Source organism: Anser anser (assembly GCF_964211835.1).
Source record: "Anser anser genome assembly, chromosome: 2".
In the NCBI taxonomy this organism is placed as follows: Eukaryota; Metazoa; Chordata; class Aves; order Anseriformes; family Anatidae; genus Anser; species Anser anser.
In genome coordinates, this window is record NC_139721.1 from 63,503,261 (window position 1) to 63,525,187 (window position 21,927).

The 21,927-nt window shown below is 37.4% G+C and overlaps 1 protein-coding gene across 4 annotated transcripts in view; it reads left to right on the forward strand.

Moving 5' to 3' along the window:
- The window catches only part of CARMIL1 (capping protein regulator and myosin 1 linker 1), a 203,916-nt gene that overhangs the window by 98,980 nt on the left and 83,009 nt on the right, over window positions 1-21,927 (forward strand). For all 4 annotated transcript variants that reach the window (XM_083822729.1, XM_083822730.1, XM_083822727.1 and 1 more), the window contains 7 exons: window positions 1,156-1,253; window positions 1,616-1,686; window positions 1,822-1,895; window positions 7,025-7,100; window positions 9,299-9,387; window positions 13,887-13,981; window positions 18,465-18,551. In XM_083822729.1, coding sequence (XP_083678855.1) covers window positions 1,156-1,253; window positions 1,616-1,686; window positions 1,822-1,895; window positions 7,025-7,100; window positions 9,299-9,387; window positions 13,887-13,981; window positions 18,465-18,551 — 590 coding nt within the window. The remainder of the gene's footprint in view (window positions 1-1,155; window positions 1,254-1,615; window positions 1,687-1,821; window positions 1,896-7,024; window positions 7,101-9,298; window positions 9,388-13,886; window positions 13,982-18,464; window positions 18,552-21,927) is intronic.

Sequence of the window (21,927 nt, forward strand, 5' to 3'; positions counted from 1 at the left end):
GGTCAGGCTAAATTTACATGTTTTATTTGGGGTGTATGTCTTTATTATTCACCTTTACTTTAGGTGAAGTAGGAATTTTAAATTCATAAACTCTAGCTGGTGGCTCTTTTTTATTCCCACTTTATCTCTGTGGCAGTATTTTTAACTGCTCTAATGGAGATGGAGATCTTCCTTCAAAAAGCATACAAACAAGTGAATATTTGTGAGCAGTGTTGCCATAAAACCACAGTAATTATGTGAGAAATGTAAGCAAAAGGAGCAGAATGAAGAAGGCCGCAAGGCTGTGCATGTTTTTGTCAGCATTTGTGAAGGCCTTGAGCCGTATACATGTTTTTTCTGGGCTTTCTGGAGAACATTGCTGGGGCATTTTGTATAGCAGTATATAGATTGCTTGGCTCCTAGGAAAGAAATCAAATTTCTTGCTCTTTTCTCAAATGGCATAACTTTCCAAAATGAGGATGTTGGAGTTATGTAGGTGTTATAAGATGGGAACAGGCAACAAGGGGGAAAGAGGTTTCTCCTATGAATATCTATTATTAATTTTTTCTTCTGTTTTATGGAATTCTGGAATCTGAGACTGTTCTGTCATTCAGAAGAGCAGATATTTTAAATTTTTAAAACCAAGTAAGGTGTGTTTTTGTGTAGAAGAGGAAGAACACTAAAAATTACAACAATTGGAGCTAGGAGTGCAGCTTAGAGGCCATGTGTAGGTAGCTACTCAGTGAGCTCTGTAGCTCTTCACACCATGAGGCTTTCACTGCATAAAAGCACTTGGGTAGAAGGCAGTAGTTTCAGGGTAGCCAGTAATACCATGTCTTCCTCCTAGTTTAGGCATCTTTGTCATAGTCGGGGGGCACAAGTCTAGATAGCTTGAGTGATCCTGTCACAGAAATGGGCTCAGTTGTTCCAGAAGTCACAGAGTTAATTCTTGGAAGGAAAGAAGAGACAAATAAATGTTACTCCTGCTACTTGCATCACGATATGTTTGACTTTTAGGCAGATAATTGAATTGTATTAAAGATGGTAAGACTTCTTATACACAGGAACTGGAAATTTAAAACCATACTTGAAATAAATGAGATTGGTGGGTGCATATAGTGTTACAGGTTTAAAAATATTTTAAAGTCATCAATACTTTTTGCCTTTTGCTTTCAGGAGGATTATGAAAAAAGTAACTATGGAGCCTTCAGAAAGACTGACTAATCTCCAGGCCCTGTGGGACAGTCAGACAGTGGCAGAACTTGGACCTTGTGGTGAGAATGAATTTAGAGGCTCAAAAATAAAAAGGTTGGAATTGCAGTGTCAGGAAGTCTAATTCTATTTCTGGTAGAAGCTTGTAAAGGTGTAATTAGTTTTAAGGTGTAATTAGTAAGGAGCAGACTTCTGATTGGTAGGTGAAAGAACTATTTTAAGCTTTCTTGCAACCTGCTGGGTGTTACAAAGGTAGGATGGTTTCAGTTTCTTTCAGCAGCACAATGGACACACTTTTGAGAGAAAAAGAGAGTGAGTTTTGAAAGTCTGGGTGTATCTTTAATACTAAGTATTAAAATATACTTTTAGATGTATTTTTGTTTGTTTTACGATTATGTTAAATACTCTCTTGGGTTGTCTCTAGGAGGCTTTTCGCAGATGTATGCATGTGTGTGTGATTGGCTTGGATTTCCCTACAGAGAAGAAGTACAGTGGGTAAGTACAAGTCTTGCGCAGGAGCTCATTTCAGCTAACTGCACAAATGATGAAGGAGCAGATAAATCATAATAGGTGGGTGGGGGGGAGGAAATACATTCAATAAAGATGTATTTGGTTACGTATTTTTAACAGGATGTTGACACAATTTATCTGACACAAGATACAAGAGAGTTGAATTTGCAAGACTTCAGCCATCTTGACCACAGGTAAACAATATGCAGTAATTATGCTAATACTTAGCAAATTTTCCTTGTCTCTTAACCTGTCCTTCCAATAGAATTTGCCTGTCCTTGCTAAAGCCCGATACTCCCATAGCTGTCACTTGAATGTCTAGACCTCTGAAACGACCATCTATAGCATTTTTAGTTTTCAGCACAAAGATGCTGTTTTTACACAAAAGCCCCATAAAGAGCACATTTCATTGTGGAGATAAATATATTTTGCTACTGGAAGCACTCCAAAAAGATAGCAGATAGAGAACATGCAACTACATTTGGCAGGGAAAATAAAAAAGGAAATTATGTAGTATTTATTTTTTCAGAATCTTTCTCGTGGGGTATACAGTAAAGGAAATTAATTTTTTCAGCAAGTCAGTTGAAGGTTTAAGTTATTCAACTGAAACCCAGCCAGTAGTTTCTCCACTGACAAAAGATGCTATCAAAAATGTGTACTTCCAGAAAGGCATTTATTGAGGGTAATTTTACTGTAAGATGCTGAAACTTAGCTAAATGTTGTATTTGGTTTACTGATTTTATCTGGCTCAGAAAATTGGATTCTATGAAAGCTGAATCCGAAATATTTAAGTAAGAAAAAATGGTAAAGAGTCTTAATTAAAATCAATCATTATACAAGAAAAATGCCAAATTAAAGAAACTGTAAATAAGGCAGTGTGTTTGTTTCTTTGGGAAAACCCAAGGGAAGAATTAAGAATCTGTCAGAGGTACAATGTTAAAATGCAACAGAAAGGCTGAACTTGGAGGTTGGTAAACAAGAGTATTTTGGCTCAGCATGCCTTGCAGCTTTAAGCTACGTAGTGTGTAAACTCACCCCCCTCCAAAAAATAAAAAATATAAAAAAATTAGTTGTATATTTACTCAGCTTTTGTGGTGTTTTCACTGTCCGTACTGAATTCCATGGTGATGTTAGTACCCATGTTGGCTAATTCAGAGGTAACTCAAGGCAGACTGCAGGGCTTCATGACAAGTGTAGCCAAAGAATTTGGTCATTTAAGACTTGCGGAGAGAAGCTAAGGAAAGGAGTACTGTTTAGCACAAGCAAATGTGGGACAAGAACAAAAGAATGGTTAGAAGTATTGTGCTGAGAAGAACGTAGGGCATTCTTGAAAAAGGGACTTGCAGATACCCATCTTCAATAGAAATTTAATGTTTGAACAAGTTATTAGGAGTGAAAAATACTACTTATTAATGAAAAATAGAAGTGTTTTAAGTATTTAAAGCATCTTAGCTGATTCAAATGAGTTATAGCTTAACTGAAGGTTTTCACTGAAATATACCTTACAAAATTCACATCACCAAGGAAAAATATTTGTGTTGTTAATAAAAGTTTTTATTAAATGCCTCATGATTGTGTAAGTAAGTCCAAAGATTTAAAACAACTTTAGATCCATTTACATGTGTTAGACGCCAACTTGAGATTATAATTTCTTAGTACTGGGACTGGAACTGAGAAAAAGGTTCTAGATTGAAATTTTCAAGAAAAATTATTTTTTTTTAGGAAGTCAAAACTATATGTTATTCATTACAAATGCAAATTAGGATCTGAGATCCCAAATAATTCAAGAGTGTATGCAAGTGTTTTGTCAGACATTTAGCAAAGAATAGTATACATTAACAACATGCCGATGTTTCTTTGATTTTGAGAAACTTGTATATCTTGTCCACCTGATTTTTGAGATAACTGAAACTGTACACTTCATGCTGTGGAGTAGCTCTGAAGTGAGGTAGGATGAATATTCAGTTATCTAGATAAAAGGGCTATGCATTGCAAAAAATAAACAATTTGTGCTTTTCCCTTGTAAAGTATTTCTGTTAGAGGTCAACATAAGATGGCATGAATTATAGATGAATTTAAGTTCCCAGAATGTCTGACACTCAGAGTGCATAACATGGCTTGCCACTTGGGAACACGACTTCTGAGGTTTTATCTGAAGTTATGTTGTGCTGTGAACCACATAATTGTGTAACATTAAAAAAAAAAAAAAAAAGGCAAATAGCACTTAGTTAAGTCTGCAGCACAATTTTCATCTATGTTTTAGCCTTCAAAACTTTGGACATTCACAAATATATTGTCAGAAAAGTGTGATTAGTTAGGTTTTTTTTCTTTGCACTGTTTAGATTTCCTGTCATCTTAAATACACTGGGGGACTGAACTGTCAAAAAAAACCCACGTGAAGGCACTGGCAAAGTTTGAATGTTGTTGAAGCTTGGAGAGATTTTCTGCATTCCAGAAGAACAAAATCTGTTTTCATTTAAGATGGCACAGATTTACATTTTGTACATTCTGTAAATCTTACTTTATTCTGGATGGTAATTTAGCAAGCAGACTAATAAATAAATGTAAGCAATTCAATATAACTTGGTGAGGGAATGTTAGGAGATGTCCCTGCTTTTGGAAATGGTCATTAGCGTTCTTTCTTACTGTATTGCAGAAGAATTCTGATCATTGTCAGTACCACATCTAGAATTTAATAGAAATAAAGTGAAAAAAGCAGTATATCATTTTGAAAAGGAAAATTCAGGAATAAGTACAATAAGGTTAGATACGCTTAAAATAAGAGGAGTAGAGGTAAATTCCAAAAGGATCCTCATTGGTAAGAAACACCTTCAAAAATTTAAACAAAATTAAAAATAAAATTAAACTATATAACTTTAACTTTCTTTAACTTTGTTTAACTATTAAATTTTCTCTTGAAAATTGGATGGTAAAGTGAAGAAGGATTTGATAGACAAAAGTTTCTAGACAAAATACTGCAGGAAAGGCAGATGTTCCACTGTCTTCAAGCATGTGGAGGAAGGGAGGTGTTTTTTTGTTGGTTTTTTTTTCCTCCAGTTGGTGTTTTAGAAGTACGCCAGTATCTGTGCTTGTCTAAAGTTTGAACAAACAGGCCTTGAATACTGCAGAAGACTAAACTATTTAAAGATGAGAATTTGCAAATCAGCAGGCTTGATTTATTTTAAAATATTCCTGTCCTGCTGTAGCAACATTTCTTTAACTTCTTGAAAGTGCAGCAGCTTTTTTCCGGTAACTCCAAACACCCCCTGTCCTTTGGCTGTTTTCATCCCAGGCTCGGAAGGAGAGGAGAGAAAGGGACAGCCTCAGGCAGGCTCTGCCTGCAGTCACCCTCCAGGTGACCAGGAGGTACTGAGCTCTAGCCAGCCGCCCAAGCTGGCTTACCAGCTCCCTGGTAGTGTAAATACATGCAGCCAGTAATCACTGCTCGTTGTCCCTCTGTTCCTTTGGAGGAACTGGGCTGCTGCCCGCCGCTGAAATATAACCACCGGTGGTGCTCTCTGCCCCTTTTGGGGTGGCTGTCCGCAGCACGAAGAGCACTGCTCCACCAGGATGATGGCAGTGCCTTCAGCCTGTCCAGCATTTGCCTCGCTGCATCCACCACAAGCTGTGGCTGCCTGGTTACCACTGGGAGGATAAACCCAAATTACGCCTGAAAACCAACTCTCATGTTCATTCCATTTCCAAGGCAAAGGCACTGGCAAGAGGGGCGTCAAAGCTGCTAATTCGTTACCTTCTCACTGACCACTCCAGGGGAAGAGAAAGGAGGAACAAACATGTGTGTAGGCATTCCTGACTCCATAGCAAAGTTCCTGCCTGCACAGCCTAAGGAGAAAACACCTCTGCTTTTTTTTTTTTTTCCCACGCTAACATCTCACTAGTCAATCACTTCTTTAAAATGAAAAGAAAGTATGTGTAATAAAAAAAAAAAAGGTGGTAAGTGGAAATAAATCTGTATAGTTGATGAAGTTTGTAAGACTACCGTGACAGAAATGAATTCACAATGAGACTTGTTGCATGCTGCAAACAACGTGGAAGGTAGGCTTAATCTTTGAAGGGCACCACACACTCCACACTTTATCTCCTCTACAAGTGTTTTTGGGAGCTTCACAGTTGGTAGGCTACAGTCTTTTGCTGCAGAGTGCCACAGCTTCTTACTGTCACCTCCGTGATGGGCTTGTACTTCCAAGTGCAGCAACCGCGGTTCTCAATATAGCCTGCGGAAGGTTTGTCCATATGATGTTGCCACGTCTCTTGGCTTTGCTACGTGTTTAGTGATCACCCTGCAGTGTCTGAATGTTCATGGAGGAAAGTGAAGGAGAGGAAGAAGGAAAAGATGTGAGAAAGGTGCTGCATATTTAGTGCCTACCTGCATATGTCCTGAGTGAAACGCTTGGGGGTGGTACTAACTTATAAAAGCTAATAATTTTAAATTTCTCCCTGCAAAAACTGAGGCTCACATGGCACTATTTTGCTGATCATGTACATTCACGTACATTACAGCTCTTTGTTTTGTTATAAAGGCAAGGGGTTTCTAAGTAACTGTTGAGTCTGAGTGTGGGTGTATATTTGTATTTAATACATTGTGTATAAATGGTCCAAGTGCAGTGCTGCTAAGTGGTCTCCCTGTGCTTGATGAATGATTCTGCTGGGGGGTGGCATGCAGACATGGCATTTGTCAATGTCTGTTACTGGTGGAATTTAGCAGAGGGGGAGCAGATCAAATTAAGAGGCTTGGAATAAAGAAAACGGGAATAATTTAGAATTTCATTTGTGAAATCCCTTTTACAATTAAGGAGGGTTTGTGCTGAAAGTCGCATTATCCTTTTGCAGGTCTCCTGCTTCCTAGGGGAATTTAACTATAGAGATGAGACAAGGATATGTTCTCTAGAAGCATTCAGTCACGGGATTATATTAAATCATCAGACTGCCAAAAAGCTTTTTAGCGTCACGCTCAATTATAATTAGAGGTGATTAAGAAGCTTAAATATGTCAGAGACTGAAGAAAAAGTAATGCTAAAAGTAGGAATGGCAGCACAGACAAATTTCTTGTTTAAAAATTCATGCTAGAATGGATGTCAGTTGGCCAGTCAAAAATTTGTATTAAAATTCAGGCAAGACACACAGCTGCTCTTTTTTTTTTTTTTTTTTTTCAGAATGCAGAGCTTTCTGTAATAGCGATGGCAGTCAATTAGCATTGCAAAAGCAGAGGGAATTAGATATGAAGAGCACTTAAGAGACTGTTTCAAATGACCCAAACTGACAGTTATATGAAATGTGTGTAAAAGTGTTTTTCTTTTTCTAGAGACTTAATACCTATAGTTGCTGCTCTGGAGTATAATCAGTGGTTTACAAAGCTGTCCTCCAAGGATCTGAAATTAGTAAGTAACAAATTGAAATTGTATATCTGCAGTGCCTTAGAGGATGCCATTGCATTTTTTAAGGTGAACTTTTTTTAGGTAAATATGACTGGGCAGTCTTATTTGAAAACTGAAAATTGTTTCTCCATTAATTGTATAGGGAAAATATAAAAAGTTGGATGGTTCATTCATGCCATAGAAACACTACTGAGGGCCAGGTCTTGCCAAAATTTCACATGAATAAAGTTTGGAAAGTTTATTTGGCCATAATGGTAACTTGTAAAACTTCTCTATCAGGTGTTACCAGCTCCCTCAAACAATACAAAGTGACTAAACAGGAGACTAACTTTAAAGCCAGTAGAAATATCTGTTGCTTTTTGGAAGTGTAAGGAAAATACCTAGAAAATACCTAGATTCTTTTTTTTTTTTTTTTTTTAACCTCACATCATGGAGCAGGCTTTTCTTGTAATTTTCATCGCATCTTGATGATTTTTATCTCCCAGTTGCCTGAAACTATCCCTTTAAAGTGACAAGTATGTAGTGACATGTGACAATGATGTTCCTCCCCAACAGCATTCTTTCTGAAAAGTAAAAAGTGGGGAAACAAGTTGGACAACTGAAGAAAATGCCAAGAAAATAAGTAATTAAGTGACTTCTTAAATATATGAAAATACACTATTTCTACTAAACCTGAAAGCTAATAGTTACAGGTGGAATTAGTGGTTTGATGAACTGTTTTCTATTATATTATTTATTTTAATAAGATATTTGGGTGATTTTTTAGCAACTTTTATATAATAAGCAAATAAACTTCGTCAATCTTGAAAATGCATCAGTCCTTAAAAAACAAAACAAAACCTTAATCTTCCATACATTCAAATTTCAGTCAAAAATACCAGGAAAATACAACCTGTTGGACAGTAAATCCATGCAACAGGGATACTGCTGAGGGTCGGTGTGAGGTCAGACATATCCAGAGGCCATTGAATGTATTGTGCTTTGTGAGTCCCACTCTGACATTGTGTTTGATAGACATGATCTGTAGTGTTTTTACTGTGCATGCATGAAACTTTCCACTTGCAGTCACTCTGCTGCAGAAACACCATGATGATCTTCTGAATTATTAAAATATGAAAGGCAAAGATATAATTGGAGAGATAGTTGAATCGTCAATCTTTAGAAAACATTGTCACCTTTACTGTGTAAAGGATTAATAAGATTTCTCTGTGTGCTAGAGCATTTTTTTTCTTTTTAGGAGTTTCAGCTAGTTTAAAAGAGTGTTCAAAAATGCCATACTGTCATTAGAAACAAAGATATCCCAAGTATGAATGCCAGATTTTAAGGGTGGATGACATAGAATAGTTTCAGCACTTCATGATCATGACTAAAGATCAGCTTTGGACTTCATCTGAATGTGAGATAGTGTGTGCTGTGAAAAGAAGACTAAGAGTCAAAATAAGAGATTATAATAGAAGGTGATGAGATACAAAGCTCACTGTATAGCTTTTGTAACCTTGAGGTTTTATCTCTGTCTGAATGAGCACAGCAAGCAAACCATTTTGTTATGTTTGGATCATGGTACTTGTAAACGTCTGTGCAAATTCCAGAATTCAGCAGGAGTATGATCATGAGATGTGATTTATTCTGTGTAGGCTGGCAGAACTCATGCTGAAATACAGTCACCCTTCAACGCTAGACCCTAAGCAATCTTTGGAGGACGTGTAGCTAGAGTGCTCTTGCTCTTGAATTTTTTGTTTGCTTTTTGTCAGCCTTAAATCATCTTTCTCAGTGTTCGGTTGTTGTTCCTGGTCAGGCTTTATTTTCCATTGCACTAGTTGTAATTTTTTTCTGCGGTATTAGCATCTATATGAAAAAGATTTCTTCAAAAATTACATGTGTGTTTTTCTGAGCCACAGGGTCTGGGGTTGGTGTTTTTCTAATGTATTTTACTGTAATTTTAAAAAATCTGCCCCTTATGATTAGGTGGCCTGTTTCATAAATGACTCACTTTTAGTTTGCCCTTTGTTTTTCTGAGTCTTTTCCAGATGTCCTCTCTAGCCATCTGACTGTCTTTGGGATGTTCCTGGTATTCTTATTTATGTAGGACAAGAAGCAGTTCATAGACCGGATCCTGTTATGATGTACAGCTTATAATTAGCTAACTAACCATATGTTCTATGTTTGTGTTCTTTAACACTCTTCCGTCTTTTTTGTGGCAGTCCACTGATGTCTGTGAGCAGATTCTGCGAGTGGTGAGTAGGTCCAATCGATTGGAAGAACTGGTATTAGAGAATGCCGGGCTTAGAACGTAAGTAATTTCTTCAAAATGTTGCATTAGATACTGCTTACTCTCAGCAAAAAGGATGTGATGTGTGTTAGCCAGAGTAAACATTAAAAAAGCTCAAGCTTAATGTCTAGCTTGTTCTGAGGAATCTGTAGTCACGAACTTGTCATTAGGCTTTTTAGAGGTTCCTTATGGTCCAGAAAATCCCTCTAAACTGACATTTTTTTAAGATTCAGCCTGGAAAATTGGGTTAAGTGGAGCAAAATGGGTTGGATAAGAGCATAAACCCTAAATCAGCTCACACTGTTCCTCTCCAAGTAGACTTACCAAGAGAAGCATGAAAACTTTTTTGTCATTTCAAAGTGCTCAAGGTTTTGTTAAAAAGTGTATCATTCCATCTTGTATAACACATTATGATTTCATTCCCAAGAAAGCTCTTTTTATCTTTTGAGGATTACATTTGTGGTTCAAATGTAGTAATACTTCTACTTTAACAACTTTTTTTTAAAGAGGCAAGAAAGTAGATGATTGTTTAATCCTTTGCTATAGCCTTAAAAAAAAAAAAAAGCATGTTGAGGTAATATGTGCAGTTTAATGCATGTGTTTTAAATACAGTAAGTTATAGCTACTAGGTAGTTTTTTCCTTCTTCTCTTCAGAGCAAATAGATGCAAAGTTCAAGTCACAAACTAGCCCCGTCGGAAGTAGGTGTAGCTTGTTATAGTGTTAGAGTAGCATCCATGACTATGTAGAGAAAATGAGCTCTAGTACTAATGAATTTTTGTGTTAAGAAACAAAGTAGTGGAAAAGTGGGAGAAGCAGAGCATTATACCAAAGCGGAAAAAAAAAAGAAAAAAAAAAGGAAGAAAAAAAAAAGGCAAACAAGCACAGGGAAATGCTGTGGTATCATTTATTTTGCCTTCTCTTCCATTGTTTGTTGTTTTTTTCACCCTTTTTTAAAATTGGCTTTGCACTGAAATGCCTTTAAAAGAGAATTGCCTAAATGACTCAGGAAAATTGTGGTGGAGTTTGGAATTACACCCGAACTTCCTGATCACAGTGTCCTTAAAAGCTGTCATTCAAACAAAAACACCTGATTTTAATCTTGTTTTTCTTGCGCTTTGTGCTACAAAACACAGTGCTAATCATGAATATAAAAAGATATATTGACTTACATTTGCACGCTGCCTACAGTGACTTATAACTTGGAGCTGGTGTCAGTTTTAACAGGACTTGACAGATAATCAACGTGTGACTTTGGTTTTCATGCCTCCATCTACATGCACAGTGTTTGGCATTTTGCCCTGGCGTGTATCTGCTCTGATCAGCATTGTCTGTCTGTTTTTGTCAAGGACGATTTGTCAGTTTTGCCAGTTATCATATCTGCTCGCTAGGAGGAAATCCTATTGTTACTGGGCTTCTTCACGTCACATAGCTCACCGACCAGCCATTTTTAATGAGCTGTGACAGACTGCCAGGCCAGTGTTGAGAAAGAGCTACCAAGATCAATGCTTTCAGAAACACCTGAGCAGCTGCAAGAGCATGTTTCTTCTGGTGGCAGGGTCAGTTTAAGATGATTGCATTCTTTTCTACCTCCAGGCATTCATGTCTGTGATTTGGTGTGGGACAAGGATCCATAAACAGTTGTCATCCTCCCAGCTGATGGGACAGCAAGCTGTCATACAGTAGTAGCAGTAAGGACACAGGACTAGGCAAGTGTGGACTTGCTGTTGGGGAAAAGTGGGCTGTCAACTGAAGCCCCCATGTATGATAAGATTTCTGCCAGTTCAGATGTTCTTGAAAATATCGTTCCCATTGCTATTTCTTTAGCAGACTTAAATAATGCAATCTAGATTATTTTGGATGTCTTTAATGCATAAGGAGTAATGTTTTGATAATTGTTAGGATGCTAATCGAGGCAGGTGGTGTCCAGATTTCAGTGAGAGTAGTTCAGGGTGACTTGAACAAGTGAGCTTGAAAAGAGTTACGTGTCCATGAGCTGCTTTAGAGGAATAGGGGAATATGTGATAACCAGAATATTTTTTTCCATGAAATAACAAGATTCTCCAGTCTGGAAAGGCCTGTCTGTAAGAGCTGGTAAAAATAATCTGTTTGTTGTGCTTAAGTACTCTGCACGCTGTCCCTACCGCCATCCACACTGATCCCTGCTGCCCTGTTCCATGGGGAATGGCTGCTACAACAGAGAGGGAACAGAGGTGCCCGTAGTGGTGTGAGGAGGGCCTCTGAGAGAGGTGTTGCATGCAGCTCATCTTCCCTTGCTGGATGGGCTCTGCGTATCCTTACCTCACCTTAGTTCCTCCCCCACACACCCTCTGTTTCTCTGTTCCGGAGATGTTGTCTAGACAGATCTTGAGGAATTTCTGTCTGAGATTTTCTGATCCGTGCTATTTTTACCTTTGGTGAAATATCCTTCCTCTCCCACATGTATAGTTATACTGGACCTTTTCTAAGCTTTACCTCCAAGCCTGAGTGTCCTCAGTTTATGCAAGCGTGGCTGTGTGATGCATGCAGGGTGAGCTTGATGCTTTGTAGAAAGCATCAGGCTTATATTACACACTCTGGCTGAAGTCTGCAGCCAAAATAAAATAACATAAAAATAAATAGATTTTAGGACTTTGAGTGGACAGAGGGAAGGAATGTCAATGATGTCAACCTGTGAGCAGAGCCCAGATCCCTCCGTTGCTGGCGGAGGCTGCTCAGAGAGAGGTTTAGTAGTGTCATTTTTTTCAAAACAAGAAAACTTTAGAACTTAATGCACCCTAAATTAGGTAATCTACCATTTTCTGGTGGTAATGGATATACTGTGCCTTTGCCACAGAGTTCACACACACCCAAGTTGTCAAAAATGTTCTGGTGACCTTCCTATATTGGTGTCAATAGCCATAGCAGAGCTTGTAAACAAGCCTGGAGGTGTAGGCAGAATAACATAATGACAAGAATCTATTTGAACTCAAAAACTCAATGTGCTTTTCTGGGCTTTATTCAGTTGCCTTAGCGTAGACATGTGGTGCCATTTGAACTGCTGGAGGGTATCTACAGAGTGCTGGCAAATAGAGGACCTACAGGAGATGCATAGTGTTTTGCAGAAGCAGCAGGTAGCAAAGCAGGATACCCCGAGGCCTGTCAGGTGGCACAGATTTAAGTACAGAATTTAGTGTTGAGTGTTTGTGTTTACATGCTGCTTGTATTTCAGGATAAGAATATGCTTGTCCTAAAGGCAGCTCATCACCCTGCATTTGCAGCACTGGAACCTGTTCTGCCCTCAGGAGTCCCTCTAAGGAAATGGGGTTTCGAAGGGAAATTAAACTTTCCTGGAACGTCTCTGTACTTGAGTACATCTTGCAACAACAGAGAGCCCAAAGCTATGAGGCTATAACTGTCCAATCTCCACTCTTTTCCAGAGTATGGAAGAGAGAGAAGGTTGCTGTGTGAAGGAAGCTCAAGGGATATTTTTTGATTCTTAACTCAATGTCTAACACAGATAAACTACAAGAACATTGAAAGTATGGTCTCAGATTAACATAACTGCACGGTAGGGTTAGGCCCTTAATACATGAATGTCTGCCCAGTAGGTACAAGGACAGGTTTGAGGAACTGGCTTACAGGTGATAACAGCCAACAGCCTTCTGACATAAAGTGTGGAATATGTCTCCACCAGATTCTGTCAGTGTTGTCACGTAGGAAAACCAAGCCAGCCTTGAACTTAATACTGTGAGGTGTGGTAGTCCAGCCACAGCAGAATGCTCTCAGAGAGGGTAACATTCCCTTGCCTCTCAAGTGGATTTGGAACAGGATTTTGTGGAAGCGGATTTTGGTCATGCTCTACAGCTACCTATGACACTTAGTTGAAAGTTCAAAGCTATCTGTGCTAACTGACCTGGCTGTTAGGGGCTTTATGCAACCTGACATCTCATCAGTCTCTCTCGGCACACATTGCTGGGTCGGTGGTCAATCTTGATGCTTCTCAATGTAAAAAGAAGCAAGCGAAGACCAGTTTCAGTGTCCTGCTGTTCTTTGAGAGAGCTGTTCCTGCTGTTTTAAAAGATCAGAATACCCTTGCTTTGTTGACCTTCTGATACGTTGCAAGGCCTGTCTGAGTGTTTGTTGGTAGAGCTGCTGCAAGCTTGGAGGGGGGAGGATTAGCTTCGTGAGTGTGGGAGATAATGGTATGGAAGTTAACATATATGTCCCACCCATGCATGGCATGGAGGAGACAGAAATCTGTGTAATTCCTATTTTATACCGTCAGATCTTTATCAAAAGTAGCTTGAGCTTTGATAGAGTGACCTTCAGTCTCTTACATTACAGAATAAACAAATAATAATATAACCTGCTTTGAAAGATAGCAATTTAGCCAGATAAGCATTGTTTAAAACTGTGAAGAATCAGTAGGGTAAGATGACTTCTTCTGTCTGCTAGTCCTTTGGCACTTTTAAGCCTCTGATTGTGCTGTTGACAGAGGAGATAACAGAACTCTTTCTCCCTCTGTATTCTTTTCTTCCAGAGATTTTGCACAGAAACTAGCCAGTGCCCTAGCCCACAATCCCAACTCAGGACTCCATACAATCAACCTTGCTAGCAATCCGCTTGAAGACCGAGGTACTGTAACATTTCTGTTTTCCTCTTTCTACAAATGTAATAAGGGGAATACTGCTGCTCCATTCAGCTTTGCCCGAATAACAGGTTATTGTTCTGTGTGTAATGCCATTGTAAATATCTGTTGTTCACAAATGACTGAGAATTGCTATTCTTTTTGGTTATTACATATCCATTAGCTTGTGGAGAAGTATTTAAATGTCTTAAACCAACCGTGGATTTCATTAGATTTCATTACACTTTCATAGAGGTTTCTCTTAAAGGAAGATGGAATGCAGTGAATGTTTAGAGCTAGAGAGAAAATAAAATGGTTTATACATGTATATTTTTAAAGGCAATATAATCACTTTAAAGCTGAAGTGTGAGACAACTTTGTAGCTTGGATTATATTTTCCTGATGGTTTTGCTTTTTTATTTTAGCCATAATTCCATAATTATTTCTGGTATTGAAGCTGTTCTTTTTCAGCTTTGTTCTAGTCCATAATGTTGCCAATTCTTTGCGATGTTCTGTGGTACTTACATAGCTGGCATCCTTATGTAGCTGAATACTGTTGACTCTGCAAGATGAAAAATCAAGCTGAATAGTCCAGCTTTTTCTCCACTGCTAGGCATGATTTCAGTACATATCAGATCAAATCATTCCCCTCTCTTGTCTACTCTCTTTTCACCCAGGGCATTTATTTTTTAAAATAAGGTTACATTTTTTCAGTCTTGCCGTTGACCCTTCAGCGCTGCCCACGTGAGATTTCCATTTGTTTCACTTAATGCATTCCAAGCACATCATGTTCTTGGGATCAGACTAGCTTGTGTGCTCCTGTTGGGCCAGAAGTAAAATAGGAATTTTATGCAGTGAACCTTTTCTTGTTTTATTTGGTTTGTTTTGACAAAATTTTCCAGTCTCTTGGCTGACATGATTCAAAATGGAAAAACTGTTCATTTTGCTTTCAACCCGACTGACTCAGAATGTTGTTAACACAGTCTTGTAGGAGTGTCTCCTTTTTCTTCATTTCGGTGAGGGGAAAAAAGACGCAAAGGGTATTTTTCCTCTCCCTCTTTTGTATCTCTTCTCCTTTTTACCAGAAACAAGTATGAAAATATTTTTGCTTTTAATACATTCAGAGTAGTTTTTCATTTAAAATTGTTCATGTGAATTGCTAAACTCTTCTGAATATCCCTTGCCTGGTTCCTGAGAACTCCATATCATGTGAAAGCCAATGCTTTGCTGCAGAACATTATTATTGCAGTGTGCTGCAGGCCTAACTGCATTATTCAATGTTTTCTCTTTCAAGTTGGAAAAAAGGCTGTCATATTGTTGATTCTACTTTTAAAGAGGTGTATTTAGGTTGTGTTTTATGAAAGGTTTCTTTTAAAAAGAACTAGGTTTGGTGGTGGGCTTTTTGTTGTTTGTTGGTTTTCTGATGGTTTTTGTTTTGTTTTATTCGTTTGTTTTAAATCTTGAAGGAAAACAAATGACCAAAGCATTCAGTAGCTATTCTACAATGCAGGGATATTTTTAAGCATATCAGTGTGGGTACTTTCTTTGCAGCAAAGCCATTTATTCAAGCAATTTTGGAGTAGCGACATACAAAACTGAAAAAAAAATCAGAAGGTACAACTTGGAGAAATTAGTAGAAATTTATCATTATCTCAGTCTCTTCTATCATATCCAATTATGGTTTGACCTTTTAGTTAGAGAATTACCCAAGTTATATGGGTACTTAAAAGGAAATTAACTATAATTGCAATGTGCAAATATTACAGTTTTCTAGTTTAAGACGGATTTTCATGTCCTTTGATCTGATATTCACGGAGTGCAGATTAGATTTGATTTTATTAAGCCGAAGGGGCAGTGATCATTTCACAGGTAAAAGCTTGCATAACGAAGATTTATGTAAACATATGGATTTTAGAAAATATCTCCAGAAAAGTCACCTCTTCGGGTTCTAGGAGTACAACCAGATTATTTTGTAGTAATGAGGGAAACAACACTGATCTGTGTGAATAATGGAGAAGAATCTATCCTTGTCCCTTGCTTAGACAAAGAAAAAAAAAACAAACACAAGCCACTAAGCTGTTTGTATGTTACTGATTACCAAAAAGTAAAGACATTATATTATTATATTAATGCAGCTGTCTGTATTCGAATAGCATGAGAAGAGTGTTCTTTTTAACTCAGACATAGGACCTAGCTTCACTTGAAATATAAAGCAGTGTTTACAAGCTATGATTTTGCACCAAGAGCAGCCTCTTAATTTGTGATTAGCTTCCCTTAACAATACTGTCAGTTTTTGTGAGGCTAATACTTGGAAAGTTTGTTACTAATCTTGTCTTTAAAATCTAGTCATGCTGAAGTGATGGAAGTTTTGCTTTTGACTTTACTAGGATCTTATTTTCTGAAAAATAATACAAAAACAAGCTAAAGTTTGGAAATACTAGAAACCAAATCTATGTGGTTGGATGTGTTGAAGTCTACTTCTGCTATCAGAGCTCAGCTCTGTTAGCTTAGCAAAAATGGCTTGCTTCAAGAGCATCCTAGGCCCCAAGTTACCACTTTATTTTTTCTGCACCTGATTCCTGTGTCTTAAAGCATAGCAGATACTTCTCCCCCAGTGCTGGTAAGGTGTTAAAATTCTTCAGCTTCGTTGGAGTGATAAGAAATCTGTAGATTGTTTGCTTAAATGTAAAGATAGAGAGGTAAATTACTTGCTGCACCTCTTACCCAAAACGCTTTGTAACAAATATTACACTTACAATGTCCCTAGTGATTCTCTTTGTACTCCTTTTTCACTTCTTTTGCCAGCAGAACTCTACCTTGAGTTTGGAACTAGGTATTGTGACTAAACCAGCTGAACAAGAGCGAACAATCCATCACAGAATTTAAATTCTGAGGCTGTATTAAGATAGATTGATTCTCCTTCAGAGGAGCTAAAAAGATGTATTTATTTATTTTTTTTATTGAAGTAGGCAAGCTAAGAATGAAATTCCTGTTAATATGACTTGATGCATTCTTGCAGAAAGTTAAAGACATCATTACCATTGTGTTTTACAGTAAATGATGCCAAGACATCATCAATCTAGTGTTTTGGCAATACAAGTTAAATACAGCATGTTGTTTTAAGCTGCATAGAAGATGCACCTCTGACCAGCATGTACAATATGCTTTTACACAGAAGGTTAAAAAAAACAACAACCCTGCAACAAAAGATTTCACATCAGCAATATATATACGTTCTCTTTCGTTATTGATAGTAGAACATGATAAAAGCATAGTAAACATGTGTGTGACATACCACCAGCCTGTTTAATGTCTGCTTATGTGGAGAATGGTATCAGCTTTTTTATTTAATTGTGTTTGGAGCAAGTAAAAGGCTTTACTTGCTTCTCTTTCCTCTTTTCTTGCCAAGTGATTTGCAATAGAGGACTATATTTCACACTCAGGTTAAGACTTGAGTTTCTGTGTTGATTTAATCCTATAATAAATATTTCATAAAGTGATTCAATTGTTATTTAGGATGTGCTTTCTTAATCAAATTTCAGTCTTTCTTAAACTGGGGATTATATTTATGGACTGTGGAACTTGGATACAGTAAGAAGGGGCTTTAATGAAAAGACAGTTTTTTCTTTTGATGGATTTGTGCTGAAGTAGTCAGCATCCTAATCATTTTTTACTGTTTTTGATCCCAAACAATTGTAATGTTTCCAAGTCTGTGTACTGGCTGATAACTTACAGACTGCTGTAATGAAGTAAGGTAAGTGGCCATTATAACTTGGTGGAGGTTTCAGATTTTCAGGGAAAGTCCTCAGCCACTGTACCTGTATCATAGTTTCTTTTATGTGGAGTGCATACTCTTCCACAGGACTATTTCAGCTGACTGGTATCTGTGTTTTTTGAACAACCTCTTATTCCTGTATTTAACAAAGAGGGGTGTTACTTGAGGAAGAGAGGTCAGTGTTAGCTAATATGTATGTGTCTCTCTTGCTTTGATATTGCTTCCTTTCAAAACAAAAGGTTTTGAAGTTTCATGTGAACTACCACTGTTGGGGTTTGTTTATTTATTTATTAGCTGCTTTTTACTTTTTTTTTCTTCTTTTTTTTTTTTGGCCAAGCAATAAAGCTTCCAGAATTCCCAATTACTAACTGTTGGACATGTATATCTTGCCTTTGACTCCTTCTCAAAAGTGTGTGAGCATTATATAGTTTCTAAACTAAGAAGTACATCAGTGACAACAAACTTCGCTGTGTGTTCAGTGGTTAGCAAAGAAGGGATCCTGACAAAATCAGTAATTTCAAAATTTTATGATCACAAAAAGTATAATTTTGAGCCCTACAGTGAGTACAGTTCCTCCTCTAACAGTGTTTGCTCTGCTCTGAATTTGATACCAGTGTAATTGCTGGCTGCTCTTGGAAAGGCTGGGAAAATATGAGGTCACATGGTTGAACCGAAAATATCCTGAAATATTCTGCTTTCTCTTTATTCCCCAACAGGTGTATCATCTTTAAGCATCCAGTTTGCCAAACTTCCAAAGGGACTGAAACATTTAAATTTATCTAAAACCTCCATGTCACCTAAAGGTATGCTTTACAAATATGCCTGTTTTTCTGTTGTAAAAATTTCAGGCTTTCATCTTAATAATACCTTTTGTTACAAAATTAAGTCGATTACAGAGTGGATTACTTTATATAAGTGTATTCCAAACAGTGCAGCTGCTTTTTTACCATTCTAGGTTGCTGAGCTGTGGGTTCAGTACTTTATCCCATCCAGTGCTTTGAAAAAAAACATCCTGCTTGTCCTAGATATGAGCTTGAACCTATACAGTAAAGAAGGATTTCATTTAGAATTGGAATAAATTGTATGTTTCTTTTATGCTTCAGAAAATGTCTGAAGCAAAAATGTGCAGGGAATTTTCAAAATAGCATTCGGAAAACTGCTCAATTGTTTTTCGTGTGATTGCTTCATTTGACTACTTCATGAAATCAAGTGTTGTGACAATGCCTGTTAAGTGATTTGCTCTGAGTAGAGACTTTTGTTTTGTAATTTGCATGTTTCTGACTTGATATAGTAGTTGAAATATACATGTATTTTTAAAGTGAATTTATTCACTCATCATTTTCATTAAAAAGAATTTATTCAACTCTTGTGTTTTTTATTCTATTGCTAGCTCCATTTTTTTGGGTGACAAGCAACTGATTAAGAATCTTGACTAACCTTACATATACTCTTGAGAGTAGATGGTCATGAATTTGACAGATAGTCATGCATTTCTGGTATGTTCATTCAGCCTGTTTTCTTCTTCATGTGATCTGAATGATTTCAGCAAGTGCTTTTGACTGTTGAGTCAAGAGAACCCTCTAGCTGCATTGCCTTTATAAAGAGCAAATGCCAGCTCGATGAAGTTAATCAACAAAATTCTTGTCAGTAAAAATGAATTTTGAAGTTCTAAAAATAAGTTGGAAGATTTTTAATGATCTTTGCAAAGACAGTCTTTAAACAAAAGCTGAAAATATATTCCAGCTTCTCTGCTGCCGACCTTATGTAAATCCTAGTCCAGATGAGCCCATAACTATCTATTCTCCGGAGTGCAACAGGTCACTATTGCTCCATGGGAGCTCCTAAAAATTCCATTAAAAAAGTATAGGTGATATCTTAAAATTGGAATTCTTATAGAAGAACCTGAAAAATCTCAGCTTCACCTCTTTGCTTGTCTGCAAAGCTGTCTATCTTAGCCAGTTTTCCTTCAATTTAAGAAGACAGTAATGAATTGGTTTGTAACTTTGAAGGCTACTTTTGAACTTGTAATACTGACGTGTTTTGTTTGCTTGTGTTTTCTTTTTGGCTGGGGGAAGCCTGGCTGTGGAGGAGACAGTGACATTGTTTAGGGAGGTTCTTTACTGACCTTGGATTCAGTAGACTCTAAGGTACATGGACTTTTTTTACAGCATGTTTTCACCTCCAGAGAGGTGCCCACACCACCATCACTTTTTATTATTATTATTTTTTAGCTTTTTAATTTCAGAAATTCTGTACAATTCCTAACTGGTTTTGACCTTATTTCAAGATAAGTTTCTAAGACGGAGAAGGGAAGTTCAGATGTTAACTTCCCAGCTGATCTTTCTTCAAATATTGTATCTCAAGGTTCCTAAGAGCTATTAACACTCTGAGCCTCCTGAGAGCAGTAAAAGAGCATGATAGATTGTCTGCAAATGAAAGTGAGATTACTGTCAAAGTATAGAACGAGGTAGGTGAAATTCAAACAAAAGTTTATTGATTTGAAGGTTCTGGTTAAATGGAAAATTTTAGTATGCTCGTTCAAAGACAGGGCTGGATTTTCTGAACCCGAGCCAAAGGCTAATTAAAAAAATCCCTCATTCACATCATTTGGACTGAGCCTTCAAAGATGTGGCTGATTTTGGGCAGTTGGCTCTTTTTAAACATGAAACAAGCATAAACAGTATGGATTGTTTGATAGCTGTTCTTTGTCCCCAGTCAGTGACAATTCCTGAATTCTCAGAATTGTATTTCAATAGTATATGCTGAACTGTTCATAGTACATTACATTCATTTCTACGTGTTGATTATAAATGCTGTTGAGGAGGCTCACTAAAGTGGATCCAGAGCAAGAAGTTCTAGAGGTTAAAAAGACCTTTTAGATCTTTGAAAGTTTCAAAAAGTTTTAATTTGCTGTTGACCTTTATGGATAGGGTACAGATTCAGCAATGCAATGTTAGGATAAAAGAAAAATTACACTGAACAGAAAAGTTTCAAGACTTGGCAAAGATGTCATTGTGCTGCAGTTCTTTTCAGTATCAAAAAATCTCCTGAAACTAACAGTCACGCTACTACCATGGGAGTCTTTCTTAATATTTGGAAGCTTGGAAAACTAGAGCACTGACTGGGGAGATATTTTGGTTTCCAGTGACTTGTTAGATGCTTCCCCCACATGCTGGTAAATCCATTTCATAATAGTTTTTAAGTGAAGAGTGGATATGCTCCATCTATTGAATGCCAGTCCACTTTTACTGATCAGGAACTTTGAAAAGTTGCACTTTAATGCATAGTAGATCAAAACATCTGCCTGCTTCATTGTTTTCACTAGGCACTTATGAGAAAATCAATTCATTTGCTAAAGGACACAGTGATACTTACGTAAGAATTACACACGTAGCACTTGAAAGGCAGCAATAAGCTTCTACAATAAATTAAGAACTTGGTAATAAGCTACAGAGCCCTCGGATGAAAGTTAGATTTGCTGGAAATAGAATCATAGAATCATAGAATATCCCAAGTTGGAAGGGACCCATAAGGATCATCAAGTCCAGCTCCTGGCACCGCACAGGTCTGCCCAAAAGTTTAGAGCATGTGACTAAGTGCACAGTCCAATTGCTTCTTAAATTCAGACAGGCTTGGTGCAGTGACTACTTCACTGGGGAGCCTGTTCCAGTGTGCGACCACCCTCTCGGTGAAGAACCTCTTCCTGATGTTCCTCTCCCAGCCTAAACTTCCCCTGCCTCAGCTTAACACCATTCCCATGGGTCCTGTCACTGGTGATAACGGAGAAATAATGGTGATAACGGAAATAGCCACATCCTAATTTGTATTTGGAAAAGTTGGAGGACTTGGGGGAAAGAGAGCCCTGACTGGTTTGTTCCCAATGTGAGCTTTTTAATTTTAATGTGAAAAACATGTATTTTTCCTCAACAGGAAGTGAGTCTTAATGCATCTCTTGATATTTTAATTAGCTGTTTTTCTGAAATTACAGGCAAATGCATAAATGAAATATTTTTAACTTCTAGGTCTTGTCAGTTGCTTTTGAAGTTCGGGCAAATTATAATTGTTAATGTACTTGGGCTTCCACAGCTACTTTAATCTACTTCCACAGATACTTTTATCTAAATGTTATTTTTTGAGAGAGGACATTGCCTTACCATTATGATGTAAATTCTGTTTTAA